General features: G+C 58.4%; 6 protein-coding genes across 6 annotated transcripts, besides 1 other annotated feature; all 6 read left to right on the top strand.

Annotated features, from left to right (window-relative positions):
* Positions 1-288: 288 nt before the first annotated feature.
* LPMP_230180 (hypothetical protein) lies at positions 289-1,869 on the top strand (the record flags this gene model as incomplete). The annotated part of the gene is made up of 1 exon (XM_010700875.1): positions 289-1,869. One exon carries the CDS (start codon positions 289-291, stop codon positions 1,867-1,869), a length of 1,581 nt encoding a protein of 526 aa, XP_010699177.1.
* Positions 1,870-2,692: 823 nt separating this feature from the next.
* LPMP_230190 (hypothetical protein) lies at positions 2,693-3,343 on the top strand (the record flags this gene model as incomplete). The annotated part of the gene is made up of 1 exon (XM_010700876.1): positions 2,693-3,343. One exon carries the CDS (start codon positions 2,693-2,695, stop codon positions 3,341-3,343), a length of 651 nt encoding a protein of 216 aa, XP_010699178.1.
* A 732-nt stretch (positions 3,344-4,075) lies between these two features.
* On the top strand, positions 4,076-4,888 carry LPMP_230200 (hypothetical protein; the record flags this gene model as incomplete). The annotated part of the gene is made up of 1 exon (XM_010700877.1): positions 4,076-4,888. The coding sequence occupies one exon, from the start codon at positions 4,076-4,078 to the stop codon at positions 4,886-4,888; it is 813 nt and encodes a 270-aa protein (XP_010699179.1).
* A 273-nt stretch (positions 4,889-5,161) lies between these two features.
* Positions 5,162-5,720: a repeat region.
* Positions 5,721-8,450: 2,730 nt separating this feature from the next.
* On the top strand, positions 8,451-8,828 carry LPMP_230210 (hypothetical protein; the record flags this gene model as incomplete). The annotated part of the gene is made up of 1 exon (XM_010700878.1): positions 8,451-8,828. One exon carries the CDS (start codon positions 8,451-8,453, stop codon positions 8,826-8,828), a length of 378 nt encoding a protein of 125 aa, XP_010699180.1.
* An 834-nt stretch (positions 8,829-9,662) lies between these two features.
* LPMP_230220 (endoribonuclease L-PSP (pb5), putative) lies at positions 9,663-10,136 on the top strand (the record flags this gene model as incomplete). Its single annotated transcript, XM_010700879.1, has 1 exon — positions 9,663-10,136. The coding sequence occupies one exon, from the start codon at positions 9,663-9,665 to the stop codon at positions 10,134-10,136; it is 474 nt and encodes a 157-aa protein (XP_010699181.1).
* Positions 10,137-12,969: 2,833 nt separating this feature from the next.
* On the top strand, positions 12,970-16,896 carry LPMP_230230 (multidrug resistance protein, putative; the record flags this gene model as incomplete). Its single annotated transcript, XM_010700880.1, has 1 exon — positions 12,970-16,896. A coding segment is annotated over one exon (3,927 nt), but the record flags the coding sequence as incomplete, so codon positions are not given.

A 16,896-nucleotide genomic window follows, 5' to 3' on the forward strand; every position in this document is an offset into this window, starting at 1 on the left:
TGCGTATGTTTTCCTGCACTACGCGTCTCTCCGCCTCCATACTTCCGTCTCGCTCGTCAGTCTGTAGGGCGCATTTTCTTCCGCTCTTTCCATGGGAGGACTTCATGGGGGACTCGTGCTCATACCCACGCCTGTCCCGTGTGGTCAAACATCAGTGCGTCACTAATCGCCGTCGCTCGTAGCATTCTGCGCTCTGCCCACCCCCACCCCCTTCTCTCTTTAGCCCACCCACGCTTCTCTACAGCGGCTCTCTCTCGTGGCCTTCTTTCCACGCGGAGGTTGGGTGCGATGCCGCTGCCTAGTCAGAACCATCTGTATAGCTACTATGTGGCGCGATGTGGTTACCACGGAGTGCGCCGGCCGCATCAGGCAGTACTGTCGCTGTTAGCGGAGGACACCACATCACATGCAGAGAGGCTCGCCGGCGAAGCCGCGGAGCGAGGCGTGGCCGTAGCCGACCTAGTTCAGATCGAGGACAAGGCTGAGGGAACGGCGCGCGCGCGTGATCGGGCAGCCGTCATTCCTCTTGCGAGCCAGCGCAAGTTCCGGCTGGTCGAGCCGGGTGGCAAAGCCGCTCTCTCTCTTCTCTATGTCGGTGCACGTGGCTTCCTGCCCATACTGGACCTGATTGCGGAACTCCCACTCGTCGAGACAGTGGATCTGTCGAATGTGGCTTCGTGGTACGACAACGACACCTTCGCCGGCTCGACACAAGGCAGCGTTTCAGGCAATGACGTAGTTGCCCACCTGTGCGCTATCCTTCCGCGCCTGCGTGCCCTGCGCTCCCTCGACTTGGGCAGCCAGCAGCTGGGTAGCATTGCCGTCGCCCAGCTGCTGGAAGCCATCAGATCGCTGCCTACCGTGGCACATGTGCACCTTGACACTACCAACGTCGATGCGTACCTCGTCCGTGCCTTTCAGCAGACGCTTGAGGAGCGCCAACTACGCCTACCCCCGCATATACCCACCGCCAAGGAGATGGCAAAGGCTTATGAGATTCCTCCCTACATTAAAGCCCTTCCTCCACTGGATCGCAAAACACTTCGCGAGCAACAGGTGCTGCGCTCTCTCCTCCGCGAGGACGCCAACTGTACGAATGCAGCGACGGAGGAGGAGATGGATAACATTGTCCTCACGGCGCGCGTGATGAGCACAACAGAGGCGGTCTTTCGGTGCGGAGACCAGGGCATCCGCGGGGACGGCGAACATCTGTTCATCCTCAAGAGCGGCATGTTGCGTGTGTATGTTGACCTCGAGGGATTCGTCTTGTCACGCGGCGACTATTTTGGAGACTCGTACCCCTCCGTGCTGCTGCCGTGTGCGCGGTTGGTGGAAGAGGAGCGGGGTGTTATGTATGCCATACCACTTTGCTCATGCACTGTCCTCTTAGCCCACTGGGCAACTCGCCTGACAACTGCGTGGCCGAGGCTGCACCAGATCCCGCTCACGCAGCCTGTGGGGGCGTGGTCGCTCATGCGAGCATGCACATGCAGCGAGGTTGTCACATGGGAGCCGACAGACACAATTGTCGAGGCGGGAGATGGCGGAGAGGCAATCTACGTAGTCTGCGACGGCTCCTTCTCCGCGCTGGATGTTCGTAAGGGTGACGCGGCGCGTTTCAACGCCTGGAACGCGCGAAGTATGTTTAGTAGCTCCGACGTCTTTGGCATCGAGGCGCTCGTCTCGCGCAAGCGTCAAAGCTCCGTCTGCATCAAGGCAGGAAAACAGAAGGATGCACTCTATCGCACCTTGGTTGTGCGGGGCTGCGCTTTGCGGGTGCTTCACCGTCAACTGCACTCTGTCTTCATTTCTCTGGTTCGCGGTTACTCGCTGCATGAGGACCTCTCTGCCGGCGTCACCACAGGATAAAGAGCCGAGCTGACAGCCGCGCGGCACCTAGGCAACAGTGTCTACTGCTGCGGCCACTGCTCTTTCATCTTTAAAATTGTATTACTCAGATGTACCTTAGCGGCGCTTAATCGTTTACCACCGTTCTTCTCCGTCTTGCATGTGTGTGCGTCCGTGAGGCATTTGCATCCCCCGCTGACCTTGTGACGAGGGGGCCCGCACACCTCACCTGTACTGTGGCCACTCGCAACGAAGTGGTGGTGGTAGTCAATGTGGGACCCCACGTACACAAGCAAGTACAAACCACAAGCCCACACGCTGTCACATAAGGCTGGCACAGGCTCATTTTAAGTAACCGCCATGTGCACAGCCCGTCACGGCCATCGTGCTCGATAGGGTGCGCATTGCTCTGCGAATGTGTCTAGGTGCAGGGTGCGTGCGAGCGCACGGGATGCACGTCTCCATCGTGCGCACTGTCACGACCCCATCGACTGTGCCAGGAACTGGACCTTCTCGTTTACCTTCTCTCTCGCACGAGGTCTCTCCTCCTATTGCAGCTGCTTCCTCTGTGTGTGTGTGTGTGTCTCCTTTTCCATCATCTTTTCCTCTGTCCTTCTCCCTCTGCGCGCTGATGTCAGCGTGCGTGTCTGCGTCGCTTTCCCTGATTCCCTTCTTCACCCACTTCCCCGCTGTTTGCACCTTTTCCTGACTGTAAGCACCACTGACCGGCAAAGGGTAGACCAAACCACGAGAACCGAGGCGGTGGTGTGGCCGCGGCACACGCAGGCAAACACACGCACCACACAAGGCAACGCAACGGAGGAAGCATTTACTCTCGTCGTCAATGGGCAGCAAGACTTCCAAGGAGGGGACGGCGCTCAACCCAGAGGTGGTGGACGCCTTGTATAGGGAGGCGTACGCGGCCGGCACAATTGATGCTGACATGTATCACACGTCGCAGCGCGAAGTGATGCGGCAGCAGGATGCGATGGTAGGCATTGGTGCGTGTATGTTTAGTGCTTGGATGGCATGCGTGTACGGCCGTACGACGGGCATGCAGGCAGCAGAGGAGGCTGCGGCGCGGCGCTTCGATGCACAGCAGCAGGTGCTTGACAAAACAAGTAAGGATCTGGCACTGAAAATGGAGGAGAACCGCAGCCTCATTACCATTCGGCAAGAGCAGGATGTCATCATCGCTCAGCAGCGCGACGAGCTGCAACGTGCGGCGCTGCAGCGCAGCGCTATGCGACACTCATTGAATGCGTTGCAGCAGCGCTGCGGATCTGTGCGGCGGCAGATGCAAAACCTGGAGTCCTCTCTAGGCGCGATTCAGCGCCAGATGTACGTTGGCATGGCTGGCGCCGGGTTAGTCCTGCTTGCGGTGGTGTGGGTGACACGACCACTGTGCAAGGGCCGCTGGCCATCCCTTCCTGTCACGGCTTCGGTGACAACGGAGGAGGTTATAGCGGCTCCAGTGCCAGTGATCGTTGCGTAGGTCAAGTAGGGGGCGGAGTCGTAAGGACTCATAGCAGCGTATACCACGGGCGGAAGCAACATGAAAGGGCGCAATGCAGAGCCGACGCGCTGATCTGCTGAACTGACACGTTGCTGTAGCTGAGGCTTTTGTCTTCCTCTTCACCCATGTATGGGTGTACCCCAACGCCGAGGTATGTGTGTCTGTATTCCCTGTCCACTCCAGCTTCTCCCACTTGCATTTTCTCGTGCTGCGTATCTCTTCTCTCTCTTGTGAGGGTGTTGTGCTTGGATGCAACGGGAGAGACCGAGGGAAAGAGAGGATGTGGGAGAGGTGCATGCTCATGTGTGTGTGTGTGTGTGTGCATACTCGTTCCCTCATCGCCCTCCCTGTAGGCCAACATCCAGACCTACCTCAGCAAAGAAACAATAGGCATGCCACGGTGCACCACCTCACTTTCCTCTTTGTTCCCTTGTCGCCCCAGTGTCGGCACAGCCTCTGCTATGTCTTGCGAGCACTCGCTCGCTCGATTTTCTCTTCACCCCTCGTCGAGACAGAAAGAGGTGGGGTGGCAGGAGGGACGCTGGGCTGGCGGCAGGGGTGGCGGAGGGAGTAGAACAGTGCTGCTCCCTCTTCGCTTTTTTCTGTCGGAGGTACTCTTGCTGTGCTTTGGCTTTGCTCTCTTCATCTCCGCGCTCTGTTTCTCTCCCCCGCTCTACCTGTGCACCACACAGAAATGCTCAATACCCTTCGATGGAGCGGAACAAGCTGCAACCCGTAGTTTCTGCGGTGCAAGCCGAGGCGCTCTCGAAGCCTGAGGATCATCCTCGCCGTGCGTCTCCAGTGTGGCGTGTGTACCGCCTCCGCGACGCGTGCGCGGCACTGCAGCTGAGTCTCATGGCGTACGAGTGCCGTCATTGCAGTGCACATTCGATGACGGTCGCAACGTACGTTGATGCCTGCGCTTCGGATCTCGTCAAAGGCGTGCGCACTCTAGAGGGTGACGCCTTATCGTCTTTGCCTACCTGTGACTCATCTGACGCCATCACGACGGTGACAGCACGCTGGTTTTACATCGGCTCTGAGACAGATGGCGACGTACGCGTGTACCTGATGCTGCCCACCTATGCAGATTACTTCTTTGACTACACGATGCACTGGGCACGGATTGCTCACGCCGAAATGGCTCGCCAGTACGTTGGCCACGGACTCATTGCAAAGCTTCAGACTGTCGGTGGGGGTTGGGCCTCGTTACACCGAGCCGACAAGTCCCTCATGTGCGCGTTGCAGCTGCACACGGTGGCTCAAGCAGTGTTCGACGAGGATGTGATGCGAAAGAGCCGACTCTTTATTGGCTGGGCTTATCTCTGGAACTGCAATCCGGCCAAAGCACTGGAGGTGTTCCATGGGGAGCTGGAAGCGGCGCGGCGGCACGGCAACACGGCCCACGAAAGGCGCTGCCTACACGCCATTCAGAACGCGGAGCATAACCCTTTCCTCGCCCCTGGAGGGGCGCACACAGGCCACTACCGGCTGGTGGAGGCCTGGTGGGATGTGCTTAAATAAACAAAACGCGCGACCCTTCCCAGTCTGCTCCGCCCCTCCTCCCCCACACATCTTCTGTTGTGCCTGGACAACACGGACGAGCCGAGGAGGTATGTGGAAGAAAGACGTTGCGCCATCCAGGGAATAAACGCTGGCCAGTGCTGGTGTGGGTGTCTCTGAGCACCTGATACGTTGAGCATATGAAGACCACGTGTGCCAAGGATGAAGGGCCGAAGAGGACAGATTAGTTAGGGGATGGGCGGCGGTATTAGTACGTCGTGTGGAGCACGGGCTCTGAGCGTGGCATCAGAGCCCACTACCCCCGCCTACCCACCCGTGCGGGAGGGAAGCCAAGCAGAGCCCCCTCTCCTTCCCACCTCTGCTGGTGCACAGGACTACCTCTGGCAGCGATACGAGGTCCAGTGCCCACGACGTGGGGGAGGGATGGCCCGGGCGATGCATCGACACTGACATCGCCGGTCAGGTCCTGAGTGGCGTTGCGTCGGAGCGGCCTGCGGCAGTGCACACGGTGGGCAGAGGGTCAGCGTGACTCGAATGCGTCCCACCCGACCCTCGCTGCCTGCTGGTGCGGGGGGCCTCGGCGCCACCCCCGATGGGTGCACCGCGTGGGGACCGGCACAGTGGGAGCGGCTGTGAGGCGGCCTGCGAGGTGGGCGGGTGGGCAGGCCTAGTGTGGGCCAGAGGCGCTGCTCAGACAACTGAGACGGCGCATTGCTGTGAGGTGTGTCTAGCGCTGCATTGCACCACGCAATCGGGCCTGTGAGACGGGCTGGCTGGAGTGGACGTGAAGTTGGACTCATGCTGTATGACAGGGTGGAAGCGCTGAAAGAAAGCTGTGGCGGTAGAAGAGTGCATGACGACCGAGGCTTCACATTGGTGAGGCCACTTCATTGAAAGGCAATGCCCGGCACGTTATTCCGTCTTCCTCTCTTCCTACTCCGCTTCTTCATCCCCCCCTTTCAGCCACCACCGCCAAGCGATGAAGCACCCAGGACAGCCTTCCGCTCATGTCACTCTCGTGCGTTTTTCCTCTCAGGCCAAGACAATCTCTACCGCCTTCACCATGTCCACGATGCCACTCCTCGAGGCGGAGCTGACGATGCGCGCTGCACTACTCAATTGCAGGCGACTCGCGAAGGTGCAGTAGCGCGACAACTTGACCAAGCGGCTCCTCGGTGTCGGGGTAAAACAGTTGAACTGCCTGAGCGTTCAGGCCCCTGTTGCGGGAGGGAGATTCAATAGGGGGTGAGCACTACGGGCAACTGATGGAAGGGCACACGTCATTGCGCAGGGTGGCATACAATGCTTTCCTACCCAAACGGGAACCGCACCCACAGAAACTGGAGTGGCGAGCTTCTTGGGTGACTGGTGCTACTACGGAGGCGCGGCGCACGGATGTTCACGCCCCTGGCGTGCAGATGGTCAGTGCGCGAAGCGACAAAGCGGCTCAGCCCGCACTGCAGGCTGACCTCCGCGAGAAGAAGCGCACCAAGGTGTATGGCAGCGAACGGAGTGTCAGTGCACCAACCGAGGTGCATGACAGGCCCTACGTCCTACGCAACGCTGCGGCAGTACCTGGGTTATGGGCCACCATCTTACGATGAGAGATGTGGCCATGCAGGAATCGTTGCCGATCTCCTCCACGGGAAGAGGAGTGCGGAGCGACCGTCCAGGAGCCGCAGGGTCTCACAAGTTGTGAAGCAGCGTTGCTGAACATTACTCGCGAGACGGAAGGAAATGCCCCATTAGCGCTGCCACCAGAAGAGGAACGTCCGCAACACCCGCAGCCGCCAAGGCTAGGCGACAGAGGGAATGGCCTGCAGGCAGAAACGCAGCATGAGGACACCCAAAAAATGCTCTTCAGCTGCGCTTACCGCTTCGTCCTGCGAGAGGCTTTTGCCGGTCTGCGAACTTCACGCACCGCCAAAAGAACCCCTTATTTAAAATGTAGCTCGCACTCGAGCCATGGAAAGGAGCGAGGCTTGAGCTCGCGCTCAGTGGACGGAATCGTCCTCGGTTTACCCCTTTTGTGTGGCACACACGGGGTGTGAACGCGTGCTGCAATGGAAGATGTGAAAGGTGGACACGGATGCACAGTTGCACTGCACTGGAGCTCTGCTGTCCCAGAGAGTGTTGTCCCCGGTCTGACCCCCACCCGAAGCGAAGGGAAAGCAGGCCGGCTCTGAGAAGGTGCTCGTGGCGTTTGCCGCCAGATGCTGCTGCGTAGTATGGCCCTGTGCCGCTGCCTGCGAGGAGGGGAAGCAGGTGCATCTTCCAGAGGAGTGAGATGCATACAGGCGACGGCAAACCATTCCAATAGGGGGAAAGACGGCGCGAGATGACAGTGCAGCGCTGCCACGCGACACTCCCAGTCTCTTTCACGTTCTGCTCCCCAAAGGCCTGGCACGCGCTTATGCGGCACTTTTGTCCATTGGTCGCCGCACTGGTGTTGCGGTTGGACGCAGGGGCGGAGGAGAGCATGGAGTGGGGAAGGACAGAGCACGTGGGGTGCCTTCTCTTTGATGCTGCAGGGCTGCAGCCCCCCCCCCCCAACTTCCTCTTGTTTCTCAAATTTCTTCGCGTCCACTGTGCGTTGCACAGTACGCCGAGTACCCTCTGCCCGCCGCCGTGTTCAGCGATGGGGCAGTGGGGAGAGGCGTCAGTGCCGGGGCCGGGAAAGAAGCGCAAGAAAGATGCCTCAACCAGTGAAGGGAAGCACGTCGCATAAGGCGGTGAGGGTATCTGGACCACGCCTTAAGACAGGGGGCTCTGCATCCCTACTAATGCCCAACTTGCGCCTGTGCGCTGCTGACAGTAGGCCTCCTCACCCTCACAAGTGAGGGAGAGATGCCGACTAATGTAGGAGGCACGTGTCTTCCCTCATCATCTTGTGAGCACCCTCTTTTTCCTACTTCACGAGGTAATCGCTGCCAGTGCTGGAATGGGATATGTAGGGAGCGTGGCACCCCACTCCACTCCTCCGCCCAGTGGTTCCTCGCTCTCCAACACCACTGCCGAAGAGGTGGCACCTGACATCGTCGTCTCCCTCGTGTCCTCTGGTCGGCTAATTTCTGTCATCTTTCTCTCCCCCTTCGCTCCTGCCTCTTCTTAGGGACGTGGGCTCACCCACTGTGCTTGTTCGTCTGTGTTCTCGATTCTACCGGTGCGCTTGCGGAGCCCCACGCACCGCGAGAGAGACACTTGTGCAAAGAGAGAGGAGGGGCCACCAGCGCATGTCAGCCCCGCGCCACTCACGCCGCGCCCTACTTCTGTCCGCACGTGTGTGCGTGCGTGCGGAGAGAACCGGTGCGTCGAAATCGCTGACTTTGATCATTTCCTTGCCCACCGTGGGCCTTTTCCGTCTCCCCACTGCAGGAGTGGCTGGTAGTGTTTAGTAGCGAGTAGACCCCGCAGTGGACAGTGCAGCAGGAACGAAAGACAACGAGGACAGCAGAAGCTCCACGGAAACGCCTGATCTGGTGTATTCTTCTCTTGCTTTTCCCTGTGCGCTGGTTCACAGCGACAAACAGTCGTCTCTCTCACTTGGCAGTTGTATTTCATGATGAGCGACGCTAATGCGCTAGAGCCTATACCGCGCAACATTGCGCCAGACCAGGAGTTGGCCATTCTTAAGCTCATTCTCGACCTACACAGCCTCGGTGACGTGGAGAGCAGCCAGAAAATTCGTCGGCGAGTGCGCGAGGCATTGCTAAAAACTAACGACGATTCAGAGGCGATGAACAAAGTGGACGAGATCATTCGTCGAGGCAAGCGTGTACAGAGCAGGTTAGACGGAAGCTACGAGGAGCGGCAGCGGCGCAAGCGAAAGCGACGTGAACAAGACTTGGCGGCGGCGTCACACCTTGTCGACGTTGAGGCAGGGAGCGGTGAGGACTCAGAGGGATCACCATCCGCAGAGGAGGACGGCGAGGAGGAATAGTGGGGTATGCTACCTCATGGCATCTAAGCTGCAACACTGTGTTAGTACGTGTATGTGGGCTTCCGAGCGACTCCTTCAGTCCACCACGACAGTAGAATGGCAGGGCGGTTCGTCGTTGATGGTGCGCGTGCATTCATATCTGCGTCTATGTGGGGTCTTGTCTCTCTTTTTCTCTGTTTGGCACGGCATCGTGGAAGCGAAGTGGCGTCTCCGTCACGCTAAAGACCCAAGTGAAGAGCGAATAGGCGAGAAGAAATGTGCCTTGCGTATCGACGTGCACAGCCAGTCATGAAGGCACAGGTATGTGTGCATGTGTGTGTGTGGAAAGAATTTGCTTTCGGCAGCTCCGTCACACTGAGAGCGCTACACCACCTCCTTCCCCCTATTCTCTCTCGCCTGCAAAGCGCCTTTGATGCTCTCGTCATCAATATGGGCCTACTGCTTCTCGGCAATGCCCAAGTGCCGTGGCTGACAGGACGAGGGAAAGGAGGAAGGGGGGTGGGGGAGGACTACAATGCGCACGGCATCTGTGGCGCCCACAAACCCGTATGCATGCGTGGGTGTCCTCTACTCCCCCCCCTTTCATGCCTATGCTATTTCTCCTTTGAGCCTTTCCCCTCATCATCTGTCAGTAGCTGACGGCTTATCACTCTCATCGCTCTCCTCTTGCTCCTCCCTATCTTTGTATTATTCACAGATTCCCCCCAACTGCCTACAGCGACTACTACCACTTCCCCCCTCCACCCCTCCCGCCTCTCCACTTGCGCCTTACGCCGACACGCTCGTACGCAAACGTTTCTAACACTCCGTCTTCTCTCCACCGCAACACCAATCATGTCCGGCACCGTTGAGTCCAACCTGCAGAAGCTAGGCATCACCCTCCCTGCTCCTGCTGCCCCCGCGGCTTCCTACGTGGCGTTCAACGTCGTGGGTAAAATGGTCTACATCTCCGGCCAGCTTCCCAAAAATGCCGATGGCAAGCTTATGGTAGGCCAGCTCGGTGACACGTTGACGATCGAGGAGGGCAAGGCTGCAGCGGCAAGCTGCGCCGTATACCTCATCGCTCAGATGAAGGCTGCCGCCGGCGGCGACCTCGACATGGTGAAAAAGGTTGTGATGGTACGCTGCTACGTCAACTCTGCAACCAACTTCCATGATCACCCGCATGTAGCCAACGGCTGCTCTGACCTCCTGGTGAAGGTGTTCGGTGAGGAAGTCGGGCGTCACGCTCGATGCGCTTTCGGTGTTGCGCAGCTGCCCTTCAACTCAGCGGTGGAGATCGAGGCTCAAATCGAGCTCAAGGAGTAGGCTGTAACTTCCCTGTAGAGGCCGCCTTTCACGGCGGTAATAGCGGTCTGCGAGGTGGAACACGCAAGGTGCGGGGGCGGCTGTTGCTGCTCCCGCTCGGCAGACGCCTCTTGTGGACGCGTCGCGCCCTTTTGCGATGCGCTGCGGCCTCTTCGATCTCCCCAGTCGTTTCTTTCTTTTTTTTCAGCGACAAAGTGAGTGCGGCAGCCAGCGCCTCTTCGCTTACATCGGGAAAAGTGGCGTTGGTCATGTACTGCCTCCTTCTCCGAGTCATCAATGTACGACTTATCGACAGTTCTTTCCGCGATGGATGCATGTGTGGGTGTCTGTGTGCTCGTGGGTGGTGTTGTGCGGCCTACTCTTTTCTCCCTTTTCCCACTCGCCGGGGTGCGGCCTTCCCGTCACGCCCTCTGTCAGGTTCGACTCTTCGATGTTGTCTTTTCTCTCTCTTGTGTCTCTTCAAGAGGTTCTCCTCATCCTCAGTGCAGGACCGGCGCATCGCGCTTTCTGCGGTCGCCGCCAGTGTCGTCCCTCTTCGTGGCCTTCATCGATGTGCAACGGGAGGGTGGGGGGTGAGGAACGCGCTCGTGTGTAAGGAGGTGTGTGCCGGTGAGACTCCGCAGGCGAGACGAAGGGAAAGGAAAACACGTCGATGCGCACTTCTTGAAGCTCGGCGCTCTGCGTGAAGCGTCGCTCTTCGTGGCCTGCGTCAGTGGCCGGTTAGCGACCTGCGCCTCGCTCGGCCTCCTGGACGAGATGAATGAAGCGCGAATTTTTCTGAGCTGCGCGAAAAAAAAAAAGAAAAAGTGTAACGGCCAGGCGCTAAAAACAACCTCCTGCCCTTATGGATAAGCGGGGGTGTACACCAGTCTCCCCTGCGTCCTCTATCATCCAGCCGTACATCTCGTTGAGTCCTCATCACTACCGCAAACACACAAAATTACGCGCGCTGGAGAATGGGGAGGTGGAAGAATAGCTCTTTTGGCACCTCCACCTCTTTGACGCTTCTCACGCCAAATGCGAAGAGCCACCGCTCAGCCCCGCTTGGAGCGGCTCAAGCTGAGACCCACACACACACACACGCACGTATAAAAGCCGTGCCTCAGAGTCGACAATGGAGCTCAACTGAAAAAGGCACGGAGATGACCAAAGTCACAATCGCCTCCCCCTCCACTGTGATGTCTCTACATGATTTCCCCTACACATGCTGGTCCCAAAACACCCGCACACATCTACGGGTCTACACGTCGTCGAGCCACGCTGCTCGTGTTCTAACAAACCTCTGTGAATGTACATTTTACCCTATTCTCATCAGATCGTGTCTCCACCGTTCATACTGGACTTTCCTCACCTCCTGCCTCTTTGCACACATCCAGCCAGAAGAGCGTTACATGGTCCACCGGCGCTGCTTGTGTGCGGGAGAACAACAACAAGTTCGCTAAAGCCACGAGGCGAAAGTCACTTTTTGTTCTGTGTTCACCTCTCTGGCTAATTTTGTGGCGCTTGTTGCTCTTAAAGATCCTCGCGTCCTTGCAAGCTGTGTGGAACATAACTGCATCTCGGTATAATTTTTCCATGGTAAACCCAAAGTTTTCTTTTCTTTTGCTCTTCGTCGGACTCCACATACGTCACACCACAGCAGCGCAACAACTTCGAGGAAAGACACGAGAAAAAACACTTTCAGAGCGTTTGCGTGACGGCAAACCCACACCCACACATACCAGCAAAGAAGAGTTAAGGCGCCTCTTTTCCTCCGCCGTGTGTGTGTGCGTGTGTGGTGGTCACCACTTTTGTGTGGAAGTGCGCGTATCGGCTCGTGCGTGCCTGCGTGTGCGTCTGCATAGTTCTCGCATGGACGTGCGCTGTGAGTGTGCGACCTTCCTGGACCCGGTGGCTGACGTGATTCTCTCCCCCTTCAGTTTTTCTTTGCTTTTCTGTTTCCGCACGCGTGGCGTCTTCCTGCCAGGTCCCTCTTCACTCCACTGGGGCTACTGCCGTGTAATAGCGCCGCCACGAGCACTGCAAAGGCGCCCCCCCCCTGCCACTGCCACTGCCACTGCCACTGCCGCCAGCTTACACTATAACACAGAAAGCCTCCTGCGTCTTTGGCGTGAGCGGTGGCGTCCTTCCGTCCTTCCTTCCTTGTAAGCCGCCCCTTTGCTCCTCACGTTCGCGTTTCTCTGTCTTTGTGCGTTGCTGCTCTGTCCTGTTGTACACCCCATCTCCTGCCGCATTTTGTTCTCTCGTATTTTTCAGTGTGCTTCCGACCCCACACTTCCACCCACCCACACAACCGTGTGCACACAACTATATTTGATTTCGAGCGCCAGCGTGCGTGTGTATCTTGCTTTCTCCCTCTCCCTCTCCCTCTCCCTCTCTTTCACGATCTGTGCTGAGTAGTCGCCATTTTGATTGGCGCTTCGTTCTTCTTTACTGGGATGCCCGTGCCTGTCGCCGTCTCGCTCTCTTCATTGCTGCCACTGCGCCTCTTGTCAGCTAATCAGCGCCATAGCGCTGCCCCCTCCACCCACCCCCCGTTATAGAGCCCTTCTTGTCGCTTTTTTGCTTATCGCGCAATTGTGGAGGCACCCCCCTCCTCCCCCTCCTCGGCTCTTCCCTCACTGCCCACCGCGCCAGCGTGTTGAAGGATACCGTTGGGGCAGTCGACCTCGTTTTCTTTTTTCGCTCTCCCGCTCGGCGCGCACACGCACTGCACTCCCTGAGCTCACTTTTACAGGACTGACGGAGCTGCGTACCTGCCGTTGCCGTCGTGGCACATCTCCGCCCCGCCCCTGTCTGCTCTCTGTCGTTCCTCCCGCACCTCTCCGCCGGAATGCTGCACGAGGCCGTCAACGAAGAGCTGCCAATGGAGATGGCGCCGGCGCAGCTGTCCACACCGTCACCGCCGTGGCGACACAACCACCAATCAGACCCGCTGCACGACTATCGCACTGCGCACTTGAAGTTGCAGGAGCGGCTGGCAGAGATGTGGGGACCGGAGGCGCCGTACACGCCTGTGCCGGAGGAGACATCGTCGTGGTTCCAGCGGTACTACTACGGGTGGGTGTACGAGACAGTGCTGCTGGCGTCGAAGGAGCAACTGGTGCGCGAGGTGCTGCCACCACCAACGCAGGATGCGCGTGCGCACGAGTGCGGGCTGCGGCTGTCGCGTGCTGTGCAGGCCGCCATGTACGACCGGAACGCGTGGAACTGCATGGTTGGGGCGGAGGTCGCGAGCACGCTGGACCCCGCGAGCCGCGGCATTCTTCGCTGGGTTGGCCTGCCGCAGCAGGGTGGCTACACGCGGATGATGGCTGGCGTGGAGTGGAGCGTGCCGCCGACTGCGCGCACCGCTGAGAGGTCCAACGACAGCGGTGCGTCGCCGTTCTTCAACGGCATTGTGCACGGCGAGCACCTGTTCACGCCTGGGCACAGTGACATGTCGACGCTGGAGGAGGTGGCTTGTGTGGCGCTGCTGTCTGTAGACGGAACGTCGCTCAACCCCACTCTTGTGCCGATGCCGTGCCGACTCTCTCTCTCAAGGGTGCTCTTGGCTACGTTGCCGAAGGACTATTGGTGGCAGATTGTGCTGAAGCTGCTTGCTGACGTGTGCACCCTCTTATTACCATTTTTACTGAGAACGTTTGTGCACTTCCTCAATGAGCGTAATAAGAGCTGGGCCTATGGCTGTGGGCTAGTGGCGGCATTTTTGCTTACTCAGCTGGTGCAGAGTACGTGCCTGCACCGCTTTTTCTATTTAAGCATCAAATGTGGCCTGCAGCAGCGCTCCGCTCTGAACGGGTTGATCTTCGAAAAGGTGTTCACGATTTCCAGCAAGTCTCTGACACTCCCGGAGATGAACCCAGGGCGCATTATTAACATGATGAGCACGGACACCGAGATGGTTAACCAGTTCATGCAGTACTGCATTTATCTGTGGAGCAGCCCCATGGTGTTTCTTATCTCCGTCGTACTTCTCAGTTATCTGGTTGGCTGGTGCTCCTTGATGGCCGTTGCGGCGCTGCTCATGACACTACCGATAAACGGTTTAATCCTGAAGTGGGAGATGGCAGGGCGAGAAAAGCTGGCCAAGGCGACGGACGCGCGTGTCAAGGCGGCGAACGAATTCTTCTCGGGCATACGGATCGCGAAGTTCATGGCGTGGGAGCCGTGCTTCATCGCGAACATCGAGGCGAAGCGATCGATGGAGGTTGCGTACTTGAAACAGGTGCAGATTGCACGTATCTGTGCATCATTTGTGAGCATGGCGACCCCAAAGTTGATGATCGCCGCTGTGTTCATTGTGTACTACCTGCTTGGACACGAGCTGACAACCACAGTGGTATTCCCAACCATTGCGCTTCTCGGCATTCTTAGGATGCCATTTAATATGCTGCCACTTGTGCTCACTTTGATTGTCCAGTATCTTGTGGCGTTGACACGTATCAGCAGGTTTCTGGAGTGCGACAACGCCGTCTGCTCCACTGTGCAGGACATGGAAGAGTACATCCGAGAGCAGCGCGGACACAGCACTGCGTGCCAGCTTGCCGCTGTACTGGAGAACGCAGACGTGACTGCGTTTGTGCCCGTGAAACTGCCGTTGGCGCCGAAGGTGAAGATGTCGCTCTTTTCTCGGGCCCTGCGAATGCTGTGCTGCGAGCAGTGCAGGCCTACCAAGAAGCGCCCGTCTCCATCGGCTGTTGTCGAGGACATGAGCTACTCCTCTCCGTCGAGTACGCTTCGTCACATCATAGTGGGCGGCACCAGCGCCATGGGCGGGGCAAAGTCGGCGTCTACCCGAAGCACAAAGACGCCTCTGATGGGGACAAATGACTTCTTTGAGCTGGAGCCGAAGGTGCTGCTGCGCGACGTGTCTGTGAGTATCCCGCGCGGGAAGCTGACGGTTGTGCTTGGCGCGACGGGGAGCGGGAAGTCGACGCTGCTGCAGGCGCTGCTGTCGCAGTTCGAGATCAGCAAGGGCCGCGTGTGGGCGGAGCGGAGCATCGCGTATGTGCCACAGCAGGCGTGGATCATGAACGCGACGGTGCGCGGCAACATCCTGTTCTTCGATGAGGAAGACACCGCGCGGCTTGCAGATGCCGTGCGCGTGAGCCAGCTGGAGGCGGACGTTGCGCTGCTTGGCGGGGGGCTGGAGACGGAGATCGGCGAGAAGGGCGTGAACCTGAGCGGCGGGCAGAAGGCGCGTGTAAGCCTTGCGCGCGCGGTATACGCCAACCGCGACGTGTACCTGCTGGACGACCCGCTGTCTGCGCTGGACGCGCACGTCGGCGAGCGCGTTATGGAGGAGTGCTTCCTTGGCGCGCTTGCGGGGAAGACGCGCGTGCTTGCCACGCACCAGGTGCACGTCGTGGCGAGGGCGGACTGCGTTGTGGCGCTTGCTGGCGGGCGTGTGGAGTTCAGCGGAAGCAGCGAGGACTTCATGCAGACGCCCATGTTTGCGGCCATGACAGCGGAGCACAAACTATCTCAGCGCAGCAAAGGTTCGCAGGATGGGGGGGATGGCAGTGAAGCTGAGGAAATGGAGGTGGAATTGCTTAAGGGTGTGGGGTCTGTTACCGTAGGGAAGCCTCCGATGACCAGCGGCTTTGGCGACCCTGTAACCTCGGAGACAAACGCGAGTCGTGTAGAGGGTGCCGCTCTAGCCTCCTCTGCTGCAAAGCTTATGACTTTGGAGGAGAAAGCGACGGGTACGGTGCCCTGGTCCATGTATGGAGAGTATGTAGGATTTTGTGGTGGACGGATGTGGATGGTTGCGATTCTCATAATATACACCGTGACGGAGTTCTTCGCCGTCTCTGCGGTTCTGTGGCTATCGCTGTGGACAGCGCGGCGCTTCAGTATCTCGAGCACTTCATATCTGCTGGTGTACATCGGGTGCGTGCTGTTAGAGACGTTGACGGTGCCGCTGAGGCTCTACTTCTCCTATGAGGCAATGCGGCGCGGGTGCGTTTCGATGCACTGCATTTTTTTGCGAGTTGTTTCGCGCGGAACGATGGAGTTCTTCGACACAACACCGCTGGGCCGCATCCTGAATCGCTGCTCGCGTGACGTGGACGTAGCAGACAACTCGCTGCCGATGTCTATGCTGCAGATGATGAACTGCCTGTACGGCATCTTGTCGGCGATCCTCGTTACGTTCTTAACGCAGCCGCTGGTGCTGATCGCGCTTGTGCCGTGTGGGTACCTCTACTACCGCATCATGGGGTTCTACAACTCTGCCAACCGTGAAATCCGTCGAACGAGTAGCGTTGTGAAATCACCACTGTTCTCGCTTCTTGAGGATGTGCTGACGGGCAGCGCGACGATCACTGCATACCACCGTGCGTCGACGGTGATGCTCGAGGCGTTGCACCGGCTGGACCTCATGTTCTCGTGCTCTTTCTTAGAGAACCTGGCGAATCGCTGGCTCGGTGTTCGTGTAGAGTTTCTCGGCAACATTGTGGTGACGATGATTGTGCTTATCGGCGTTAGTCGAACAGTGCTGGCGGAGACACAGGACGAATGGGTTGCGTTTGTGTCGCTCTCGCTCACCATGGCGACGCAGACGACTACAATGCTGAATTGGCTTGTGCGGCAGGTTGCCACGGTGGAGGCGGACATGAACAGCGTTGAGCGCATGCTGTACTACATTCACGAAGTGCCGCAGGAGGACATGCCAGAGCTGGACGTGGAGGTGGATACGCTGAAGAAGCGGACGGGAATGGCCGCGGACGTGACGGGGACTGTTGTTATCGAGCCT

Source organism: Leishmania panamensis, assembly GCF_000755165.1.
Source record: "Leishmania panamensis strain MHOM/PA/94/PSC-1 chromosome 23 sequence".
Classification (NCBI taxonomy): domain Eukaryota; phylum Euglenozoa; class Kinetoplastea; order Trypanosomatida; family Trypanosomatidae; genus Leishmania; species Leishmania panamensis.